The sequence below is a fragment of the Hypanus sabinus genome, chromosome 1 (assembly GCF_030144855.1).
Source record: "Hypanus sabinus isolate sHypSab1 chromosome 1, sHypSab1.hap1, whole genome shotgun sequence".
Lineage (NCBI taxonomy): Eukaryota > Metazoa > Chordata > Chondrichthyes > Myliobatiformes > Dasyatidae > Hypanus > Hypanus sabinus.
Genome location: NC_082706.1, coordinates 151,482,307 through 151,494,489, shown reverse-complemented (window position 1 = coordinate 151,494,489; position 12,183 = coordinate 151,482,307). Strand labels below are relative to the sequence as shown.

At 35.2% G+C, this 12,183-nt stretch overlaps 1 protein-coding gene across 1 annotated transcript in view; it reads left to right on the top strand.

The window, feature by feature from the left end:
• LOC132399121 (NEDD4-like E3 ubiquitin-protein ligase WWP1) overlaps nt 1-12,183 on the top strand; it is a 152,128-nt gene that overhangs the window by 49,969 nt on the left and 89,976 nt on the right. Inside the window, exons 3-6 of the mRNA XM_059979121.1 lie at nt 4,739-4,877; nt 5,718-5,842; nt 6,382-6,519; nt 6,669-6,735. Of these exons, the coding sequence (XP_059835104.1) occupies nt 4,739-4,877; nt 5,718-5,842; nt 6,382-6,519; nt 6,669-6,735 (469 nt within the window). The remainder of the gene's footprint in view (nt 1-4,738; nt 4,878-5,717; nt 5,843-6,381; nt 6,520-6,668; nt 6,736-12,183) is intronic.

The following is a 12,183-nucleotide window of genomic DNA, read 5'->3' as shown; positions in this document are numbered from 1 at the left end:
TAGTCCATTTGTAGTTCTGGGACAATGTGGCTTTTAGTACAAAGTCTAAAATGCTATTTAATAGGTGTAATGGATTTAAGAAAGAAGCTATTAAATTTTGTAATTTGAGGATTTATTTCTAGAATCAATAGAGTTAGATAATGGACTCTTAAGGAATAACAATACATATTTGCAATCTGTAATTGATATTTCTTTAATAGGTTAGTAGGTTTTGATAAAGTAAAATGTGCCTATGCTGGAAAACAGAAAACAGAAAATACTCAGTAGGTCAGGAAGCAACTGTGGATGCAAGTTAACAACAGATCAGAGGTCATCAACCTGAATCTGTTTCACTTCTACAGAAGTTACGTCCAACATTTAAAAATTTTAAAAAGTTGAAGATATTGGTTCTGAGAGCGTTTTTGACCTGAAACATCAACTTGTGTCTTTTTCCATAGATGCCTCCTGACATGCTGAGTGGTCCTGGTATTTTCTGTTTCTTTTATCTTGAGTTTTCTGTTTTATTTCAAATTGTTCTTTCTGGGTAAATTTTGAATGAAAATGTGGTATGTATCTTGGTTAATATTTAGCTTATATTTTTAACAGAGTGATGTTTTAGACCTGATCATTATGCGTAGTATAGATGACGAGACATAAATGTATTTTCAGATGAAGCTGGGTTTTTCAGTTGGTACAAACCATGGAATGAATATGAATTCCATTTCATTGAATGAAATGATGCTGGCTCAGAACCTTACTTATCATAAACTTATATTAGAAAATTAGAGGTATGTTTTCCATCAAATAAGTTATGCACTTGAAGTAATTAAGGCTTTCATTACAGAATTTGCATTTTGCTGCCACATATTTTTATCATTTTCAAGAGAGAAATATTTGATTTAGTCTTGTATTCAATAATTTAAAAGTAAATGGGAGCTCTTTAAATCACTGGAAAGATGACATAAATGCTTTACCCATGTGTTGAAATTAAAGCTAAATATGTGCTTAACTTGTACAGGAATGTGGTGTCGTCTAGACAAATTTAGTGCACATTTAGTGCATGCTAAATACACACTTAATAGAAATAAATGCAAGCTGAAAATTGAACTCCAGTATTGGGTAAAGTGCAATGATCTTTAGCTAACTTCCAACCAACATGATACTCAGTGTTCTTCAGTGGTAAAACAAATGAGTTTTTCCAGATAGGGCAAAGTAATGTGCTCCCTCTAATGCCATTTTTGGATAATGCAATTTAAAGATTGTCCATATTTTGTATGAATTGAATACTTGATAATTTAACAGGTGATAATTGCAAGTTATACAACTTGTTGGTAGTGCTTCCAAGGTATTATCATCCATTAACAGTATAAATACATCTGCTCAAAATCTGTTCATGATGTATAGTAATGAAGGTGGCATAAGGCTAAACACTTATCGCTATTTGGAGAATAAAGATCTTCTGCCCATGCAAGCTAAAACCATGCATGATGAAGAAGAGTAAAACTAGTGTTAACAAATATTTCAAAATATTTAAATGTTTTGAAAATTGATGAAGGCAGAATGATAAACTTAGTTTCTGTGGACTTTAGCAAAGCTTTTGATGTAGTCCCACTCTGTAGATAGTCTAGAAATTTAGTGCACATGGGATCCAAGTTGTGTTGGCAAACTGGATCCAAAATTGACTTTAGCCATATCAGGCAGAAGGTCATGGTGAAGGGGGTGTTTTTCTAGCTGAAAATTTAATCAGTGATGTATCACAGAGACCGGTGCAGAGACACTGTTGTTTATCATATATATAAATGACTTTGAAAATGCAGGTAGACTGATTTGTAAGTTTGCAAAAATTAGTGGAGCTGTAGATAGAAGGAAGATTGTGAAAACATAATGAATGACATAAATCAGTTGAAAAGCTGGGCAGTTTAGATACATACTGAATTCAATCCAGACAAGTATAAGGTAACTCCTTTTAGATGCCAAATACTAATGGCATCAAGGGACTGAGGTAGTGAAGAATGCATTTGGTACGTCTACCTTCAGAGGCCGAGGCATTGAGTATATGAGTTGGGATGTCATATTATTCAGCAGGCTGCAGTTGGAGGACCGTATACAGTTCTGCTCACTGCACTACAGAAAGGGTATGCTAGCATTAGAGAGAATGCAAAAATGATCCACCAAGACGCTGTCTTTAATAGAAAGCTGTAGTTATCAGGAAAGATTGATGGGGCTGAATTTATTCTCACTGGAATGTAGGAGGCTGAGGAGTAATCTTACAGATGTTTATAAAATTGTATAGGGCATAGATAAAATATTTTTCCTCGGGTGAAGGAGTCTAAAACCACAGGACGTGGGTTTGAGTTGAGATGGGAGAAATTTAAAGGAGTTTTGAGACACAAGCTTTTCCAGAAAGGATGGTTATAATGGGACAAGCTGCCAGATGTGGTAGAAGCACATGCTATCAGAGTTTTTAAAAGGCTTTCAGATGGTTAATTGGGTAGGAACAAAGCAGACGGATATTAGCCTAATGCAGGCAAATAGGATGAGTTGGGATGAGTTGGGCTGAAAGGCCTATTTCTGTCTTGTACAAATCTCTTATCACTAAATTTTTCTGCATGAGCTTGCAAGGAACAGTCCTTTCAAAAGATTTGTGAGCTTTTAATTCTAATTAAAAAAATCATTTAAAATAAAACTTATTCATTTTAATATTAATGGTTCTTTTAAAGCTAATTTATTGCCATTAAATAAACCAACATAAAGTTAACTTTTTTATTGAAACTTTTTTTATACATTTCCATGCTTCATTTTTTAGCAATCTATTTGGTCACATTACTGATTAATAGGCAGCAAAATATTTTACTGTGGGACATAATTGAATGGAGTTGAGCGAGTCATCTTGCAAGTTAAACTGTATTGATGATACACTCGGGATACAATTGTCTACTACTTGCTAACAGATCTTCAGTTTTTTTGGAAAACATTGTATTGCTGAATGATCCTAAAAGAAATGGTGTAAAGATTAGAAATTAGAATACTGTAATGGTATAATAACTCAATGTGTATATACAGTGCGGGAAAGCCACTGCAAAATTGATAGAATGCTGCTTTTAACCACATGGGTGCATGAAGGTTTCCAGAGAAACAATCTATCAGTGTCATTCCTTATTTCCAAGGAAATCAGAAGATAATTATATGAAATTATCTGAAACATTCACTATGCTTTGGCAAGATTGTATTTCTTTTGTATTATGATACATCTGTTACCTTTCGAAATAGTTGAATATCCAAGTATAAATGCATTAGGTTATTTGATACTGAGCCCAGAATGGGTTGTAGGGCAGATGATTAAATATTTGGTCAAAGGTACAGGTTTCTAAAGAAAAATCCATAACGAGGAGAGTAGGATAGTAAGGTGGAGAGGTTTAGGAGGGGATTCAGAGCTAAGGGTCTTTGTAAGTGAAGATGTGGATAGTGATGGTAGATGGTTAAAACTGAGGTTGAACAAAACAGATACATTTAATAATCACAGCAAATTTGGGAAATCATGGTTTGAAGAGGTTAAAGAGAGAGGGAAGGCTATGGATAGTTTTGAAAAAAAAAGAAAATGTTGCTCTCATTGTTTATCTAAAAGTTAATGAAGTAAGCAAGCACAGAGAATGGATAAATGGGCTTTGATTTGATTTAGGATATACAGATAGCGAAGTTTAGAAAACACTGAGGGTTACAGATGTGAGTGAAGTCCAAAAATAGGTTAAAACAACCATATCCAAGACTGCTGAGAGCTTCAGTGGTGTTTTCAGTTAGAAATACTTGAGACAGCATGGAGTTGGTAATATTCAAGGGTTAACTAAGTGACACCATTGGAAATATGGTCAAAATGTGACTTGGTGGCAACAATGACACCAACATTACAAATAGTCTATTTATGGGTTCAGACAGCTGTCAGGAAGGGGGATGGAATCAGTGGCCAGCAGTGTAGCATATGGAGAGAGAGCAAAGGCAATAACTTCTCTTCCCTCTATATTATGGGGAACATAATTAGTCTATGTACATGCAATGAGAGTATAGTAAAATGTACAATAATTATCTTGCACACAAGGAGGTTGACCTGTGGGAGGAAAGGAAAACAAATTTTATTAACATAAACTTCTGAAAAGGTAAGCCAGTATTATTAATAAAAGTAAGTCAAAGTTGGATGAGAAAATTTAGACTTAAATGCAGTGTAAGCTAAATACGAGTAAGATTTTTGGGCTGTAATTTCAATTATTTACTGATATAGGTATTGAAAATCTTCAGAGAACAATAAAATATCACAAGGGTGGAACTTGGCCTTTCTTAATCTTTAATTCTTATGTTTAGACATTTATGACTTTCTTATTTCTTGCAAGATATAAGAACTCTTTTCTGATTGAATTCAGATTCTTTCTGGTTTGCATCTAAAGATGCACAGCTGGTTTCTCACAATATTTCCTTTATCATTGATAGAAATATCTTTAATTCAAATTGCCCATCTAAAAATCTGTTGTAAGCATATTAATGAAAACAGTGGCTTTAGTGTAAACATATTTGATGAAATGGTGAATGATTTATCATTGTGGAATTTCAATATGCAAAAAAGTTTTTAGTAATTTTGATGATACAGATAAGAATGCCTACTAAAGTCCAAACAGAAATTTTGTTGTGTAGTTTTATTTTGATATTGTGGGGCATTAAAAGATTTATTATCTGCATTTACTTAAATTTGTACCACAATTTTACTTAATAGTTGCTTCTGCAAAGTTAAAAAGAAGAAAGAATTGGTTTGGAACTGCAGTCTATGTGGAATTATCAGCAGATGGAGAACTAAAGAAATCTGCAAAATCAAATAGTTCATCCAATCCAAAATGGGATGAGCACTTAACAATGTAAGCAAAATGATAACATGATTAATTAACCTTCTATGACATTCTTCTCCTTTAATAAGAAATGTTAATATAAGTTTGCAGATATGTTCCTAACTTTTTACTAAATTACTGTGTATTGCATTGTGTAACTTATATTTTTTTTAAATTCTACAAAGGCAAAGTGCTAAAATTAAGCTTAAGTAGGAAGAAGTTCAAGGATGTTCTTGGTGATACTGAGTTGCAGATTTTTTCTGCTATTCAATCTCAGTAACTTTTTGAGGTAGATTCTTAGTGTCTCCCCAAATGACTGACAGAAGTGTGAGAGTTGAGATTTGAACAGACTGACTCCTTAATGTGAATGAGTCTGATCCTAACTGCCTAATCCAGGAAACTGACGTTGAAGAGTTGGGTGGGAAAGTTTAGTGAGCAATGGGGATAGGAAGCTTAGTGGGTGAAATGGTCCTCCTACACTATTAACTTCATGCGGTTATGAGAATTAATTAATTTTCTGTGTGGCCTTTTCTGGTCTTATTCAGCAAATAAATGCTATTAAATATACAATATTCTGTATATGGGTTTATCAACACTGAAGATAAGTTTACTTATTACCTCTGGTTTTTAACAATCAAAATATATTTAACACTCTTCACCAGTTATGTCATCTCGATCAGATAAGTCAGAAGATCTACAGCAGTAAAATACCCTTTTTTCGATACAGAAGTTTTAGTTAGCTGTCTTCAAATGCCTGATTTAAAAAAAATTGTGTATGCATATAAACTTTCAAAATAACTATGAATTTTAATATTTTTTTTTTAGTTGTGCTGTATACACTTATGTTAAATACACTTCTTCTGTGTGCAGGAATGTAACACCACACACCAAATTGGAGTTTAAAATCTGGAGCCATCATACATTAAAATCTGATGCTTTATTAGGGAAAGCAACCTTAGACATTGGCCAAGCTTTGGAGGTGCACAACAGAAAATGTAAGTTTTGTGATGAGACATCACTAAGAACCATCCTCCTTGTTGTTTCGCCTACTACTGGGAAGGTGTTATACAGGGAAAATGAGATACAAGGAGAATAATTGCATTGCAGTTTCACTTTAAAATTCATTTCCTTGACTAAAGGCTATTTTGCATTCTCTTTCCTTGGCCCCTATGGACAGTTATGCCTTGAACTGTACAGCTTCCCCACTTGGGAATTCCAAGCATTTCTGCTTCTGTTTTGTAAGACTTTTCTTGTAACAGACCTTTTAACCTCAGCTTTTGGTCATGCTTAATATTTTCTTCAGAGTAAAATTTCTTTTCTTTCTTACATCTTTTAAAAAATATATTTTGCCTGTTTTCTATCTTAAAGGTTGTCTAGATAGATTTTATGTTAATAGTTTATTTTTTCTAGCTAAAAGCTAAATACACAATACTGCACCAGAAAAATATTGATAATTCTGATTATACAGGCTGTTTCTGTAGACTTTTCAATAAACAAAATGTTATTGTGCTGTGTTTATGTTGTTTTTCATTAGTGGAAAATGTTAAAGAAGTATTGAAGCTGACATTAGAAAATAAGACTGGGCTAGTACAAACTGGTGACTTGACTATTTTCCTTGATGGAATGACAGTGGATCAGGAAACCGTACCCAATGGCAATACATCAGCAACCAGTGAGTAAATATAAAATATAACCTGTTAGTATAATATGGTAACATTTTGTATTTGTTTTTTAGTTACTTCAAAATCACTTTAGTAGTTTGTTAATATATTAATAAACTATATTCAGTTAAATTATATTAACTGAATTTCTCTTAAACAGAAGTTCAGCAGAATGGAGATGCCATCCACGTAAATGGAGGTGAATCTTCTACAAGGGCTAGAACAAGGTGTGTAAAGAATGTTTGAAATATAGATAATGAGAAGTGACTATGATTTGGGACAACAAAGGTAAATCACTTTAGAAGTATTCGGTGGGAAATCTGAAAATATAGTGTTTAATCTAATCAGCAAATGATTGATCTCACAATTGAAAAATCTCCAAAATTACTGTGATTTTTTTAAAATTATGAGTGTATTGTTGCCACATGATGTAAGGTCAATTCAGACTGTATTTGTTAATAGTTTAACTTTCTATTACATTTGTAATGTGCTGAATTATGGTATTAAAGGTTCAAAGTAAATTTGTTGTCAAAGTACATAAACGTCACTATATATATAATCTCTGAAATTAATTTTCTTGTGGGCATACCCACATAATATTCTTGTTGGCACCCATTATTAAAGACCCCCATCACCCAGGGCATGCCCTCTTTTCATTGTTACCATCAGGAAGGAGGTAAGAAGCTTGAAGGCACACACTTAGCGATTCAGGAGCAGCCTCTTCCCCTCTGCCATTTGATTCCTAAATGGATATTGAACCCATGAACACTACCTCACTTTTTTAATATTATTTCTGTTTTTGCACTGTTTTTAATTTAACTATTTAATATACATATATGTACTTACTGTAATTGGTTTACTTCTCTCCCCAAAATTATGTATTGCATTGTTGTGCTATCGCTATGTTAACAAGTTCCACAACATCTGTCGGTGATACTAAACCCGATTCTGATTGTTTTCTGAATTCTTTGTTGAACTGCTTGGTGACTGGCTTCTGTTGATGGCTCAGTTATGTTCTTTTTCACAAGTAGAAACATACTTTCTGTTAGAACCTATTAAAACCTTTCATTGTTTTCATCATTCATTCACCCTTCAAATTTCTTTTCTCAACAGAAGGACCCAATTAATTCATCCTCTCCAGATTTAAATACCTTTCGCTCTGCGTCTCATTCTTTTAAATCTTTTATACATCCTTCTCATTGCCTCATTGCACTTTAATGAAGTGATTTTCAGAACTGTACACAGAACTCCCAAGTGTACTCTAACCAAGATTTGATATATATTTAACATAACTGCCCAAATATTTGGTTCTATCTCTCCAGAAATAATGTTTGTTGTATTTTCCCTTTATGACTATGTTTGCTTATGGTACAATTTTACTAGTTTGTACCCTGAGATCTGTTTATCTTTTTACCCCAACTAGAGTTGCATCTTCCAAATAATAAATGACCTCCCCATTCTTCCTACAAAATATACAACATTGCATTTATCTGTGTTGAACATTAACTGTCAAATATTGTCCTCAAATTTTGTTTTAATTCTTGGTATTGACGATAAACCACCCTCCCAAATTTGATAATACTTGCACATTTAGAAGTTCAGCTCTTGATTCCAATCTCTAAACCATTTAGTTTAAGCAAAACACACAAAATGCTGGAGGAACTCAGCAGGCGAGCATCTATGGAAAAAGTACAGTGGATGTTTCGGGCCGGGACCCTTCAGCAGGACCCGAAACATCAACTGTGCTCTTTTCCATAGATACTGCCTGGCCTGCTGAGTTTCTCCAGCATTTTGTGTATGTTGCTTGGATTTCCAACATCTGTAGATTTTCTCTTGTTTGTGATTATTTAGTTTAAGTTGTTAACAGCAGGAGTCACATCACCAATCGTGTGAAATACCCACTACCTCACTTCTTTAATTAGAATGAGCTGCTGTTCATTCTTGAATTAGGTTTCATGTCATAATTCTTGAATTATGCAATTAGCAATCCAGTTTTCTCTTGTCTGCTGAGTCTGCCTTCAGTGACCTTACTCGTTAATCTACTATAGGGTACCTTACTGACTGACTTTTAATAGCCTAGATAAATTTTATCTACTGTATTGTCAATATAAGTTCAAAGATGTTTAACAAAGCTGGTCATGCAAGACCTTCCTTTTTGAATCCATGCTGACTTTTCAGGCTTCTACTACTTGCTTCTCGCTGTTCTACCATTTTCTCCTTTGGTAGGAACTGCATTACTTTTACCACCATGCTAAACTGACTGATCTATTACTCATTCTCTCAGTATGTGTACTACCCTTATTATATACAATGATGTATTACATTAGCAATTTATCATTTCTTTAGCTCTACACTTTTCACTAATCAGTTAAAATGTGTAGAAATGTCTCAGCTGTCACTTCCCTCAATTGTATTAACATCTGTGGATGACATCCTTTGAGACTAGAGATTTTATTTTTTTAGACTTTGGTTAGTTTAATTCCTGTATCCTTTTTTTTTTCTAATTTTGAATTAACTTGTAATGAGTATTGGGACATTTTTGTATGCTCCCGGTTTTTAATTGTAACTTTGTCTTATTGATCCTGTAAGGGCCCTATTCCTAGCCCAGTCGTCTTGTTCTATTTGATATATCTGAAATATTTTACTGTTTTATTTTATGTTCCTTATTAATATTATTTCTTAGTTGTATTCTTAACTTTATTTATTTCTATCTTCATACTCCCTTTTTTTAAGGCATTCAATTAATGTGTACCTTTTCCCTTGCTTTCTGCTGTTACGATACATCATTATTCACCCAGAGAGGCATATTTTTTTCCTTTTGGTAGTTTTTTTATGTTGACCATTATTTTAATACTATTTCTTATTAATAATTTGGTATGTTGTTTAACAATATTGCTGCTTCTTATCCAAAGTTGTGTTCTTTGCTTCTCAGAATCACCTTTCTTCATTTACTAAATTGATTTTACTCATATTGTATCATTCTCTATTATATATTAAGGTCACTTTTAAATTCTGTGTTTTGAGTCATGTCCTTCAGCTATCCATATGGATTTTCCTCTTCCCTGAAGTGACATGGATTTTCCAATCCAATAATGCTTTTTGCTGTGATTATTTAGCTCTTTGTAGCTACTAATTAAGGTAGACCATTTGGTTGTCATTATCATTCAACTATACGTAGATACAGCTCAAAGAAACAGCGTTCCTCTGGGGCTAAAGTGCAAAACATACACAGCATGTTCAAAATAGTGAACAAAGAAAACATTCACACACATAAAAACATATATATGGTTAGGCAAGGGGATGGGAACTGGAGTAAAGGGACTCAGGATAGTAAAAATGCAATGGGCGTGCAGTTAGACTGTGAGGAAGGGCAGGCAGATGATAGGACAAAATTGCATCAGCAGGATGAGTATCAGTGTATTAAGGATGCAGAATCAAAAAAAGTAGTGTATATAGTCCACAGAGTGTTATATCTCAATGCACGGAGTATAAGAAATGAGGTGGACGATCTTGTTGCACTTTTACAGATTGTTGGGTATGATGCTGTGGCTAACACTGAATTGTGGCTGAAGGATAGTTGTTATTTAGGGACTGAATATTCAAGGTTACACATCGCATGGGAGGGATAGGGCAGTAGGGAGAGAGGCTGGCATGCCTCTGCTGGTGAAGAATTGCATCAAATCTTTAGAAAGATGTGACATAGGATCGGAAAATGTTGAAACCTTGTCAGTAGAGTTAAGAATTTGCAAAGGTAGAAGGACCATGATGGCAGTCATATACAGGTCTCTAAATGGTAGCTGGGATGTGGACTACAGATTACAATGGAAAATAGAGAAAAAAAGTCAAAAAGGCAATGTTATGATAGCTGTGGAAGATTTTAACACGCAGGTTGGCAATAAATTTCGAGAGAGTGAATTTGTTGAATGCCTATGAGATGGCTTTTTAGAACAATTTGTCATTGAGCCTGCTAGGGAATCAGCTATACTGGATTGGGTGTTATGTGATGAACTAGAGGCGATTAGGGAGCTTTAGGTAAAAGAACCCTTAGAAACCAGTGATCACAGTATTATTGAGTTCAACTTGAAATTTGATAGGGAGAAAGTAAAAGTCTGACATGGCAGTATTTCAGTGGAATAAAGGAAACTACTGCGGTATGAGAAAGGAGTTGGCCAAAGTAAATTGGAAGGAGATGCTGGCAGAGGTGATAGCAGAGCAGCAATGGTGCGAGTTTCTGGGAAAAGTGGAGAAGGTTCAAAGGTACAATTTAATGTTAGAGAAATATATACAATATACATCTTGAAATGCTTTTTCTTCGCAACCAGCCATGAAAACAGAGGAGTGCCCCAAGAATGAATGACAGTTAAATGTTAGAACACCAGAGTCCCCCCCCCAAGCTCCCCTCCCTCCCGCATATAAGCGGCAGTGAGCAACAATCCCCCTACCCCACCAGCAAAAATAAAGCGCACCCACTACCAGCACTCAAGCGTGAGCAAAGCAATAGTAAAGACAATGACTTGCTGTTACCCCAAAGACTATATTGTTCACCCAATAATTCAAAGTGCTGCAGGCTCTCTCTCTCTCCCCTAATAAGGGAGAAAGCAGTGACTCCATTTTCCAACAAGCCAGGAGACATAACAAACAACCGGCTGTTTTATGACGTTAAAAAGTCCGTTATGTTGCTTTTTTCAAGCTCTGTGCCTGAAGATCGCAAAGATCCCAGGTCCCCAGACACACAGCAGATGTTCTGACTCTCCCAATGACACACGGGTCTCCTGTGGCAACACCGACCCTTGATCTACCTGTCTCCAGTTCCTCGAGATCCCAGGCTTCTGAATCCGTGCCGAAATCTTAGGCCGAGACTTTGGCATGCCATTTAGCTGCTGATTGTGGAACCCCGAAAGTGTGTCCCATTTCCGCAAAGAAACGTAGTCAGCGTGTAACATTAGGTCAGGGTCTTCAAAAGAACCCTAAAAGGGAATAATAGATGTATTAAAGATGGAAATAGAATTGTTTTCGAAGATGCAATCGAAGGAGTCGCCACTGGGCGCATAACTACTTAGCTCCACCTCCTTTATGCAGGTGCAGGATGTATGTATTCCAAAAGCAAAGAAACACTCAAATGGCAAAATAGTACAACTGTGGCTGACAAGGAAAGTCAAAGCAAATGTAAAAGCAAAAGAGAGGGCATACAACATAACAAAAATGAGCAGGAAAATAGAAAGCCTACAGAAAACAACTAAGAGTCATGGGGGGGGGGGAGATGAAATATAAAAGCAAGCCAGCAAACAATCTCAAGGTGGATAAAAGAAGCTTTTTCAAGCATAGAAAATAAAATAGAGATGAGAGTAAATATAGGACTACCAGAAAATGAGGCTGGAGAAATAATGGGTGACAAGGAGATGGCAGATGAACTAAATGAGTATTTTGCATCGGTCTTCACTGTGCAAGACTCTAGCAGTGTGCCAGATGTTGAAGGATGTGAAGGAAGAGTGCAGTTACTATTACAAGGGACAAGGTACTGAAAAAAGCCAAAAGACTTAAGGGTGTATAAGTCACCTGGACCAGTTGAACTGCACCCTAAGGTTCTGAAAGAGGTAGTGGTAGAGATTGTGGAGGCATTATTAATGATCTGTCAAGAATCATTGGACCCTGGCATGGCTCTGGAGGACTGAAAA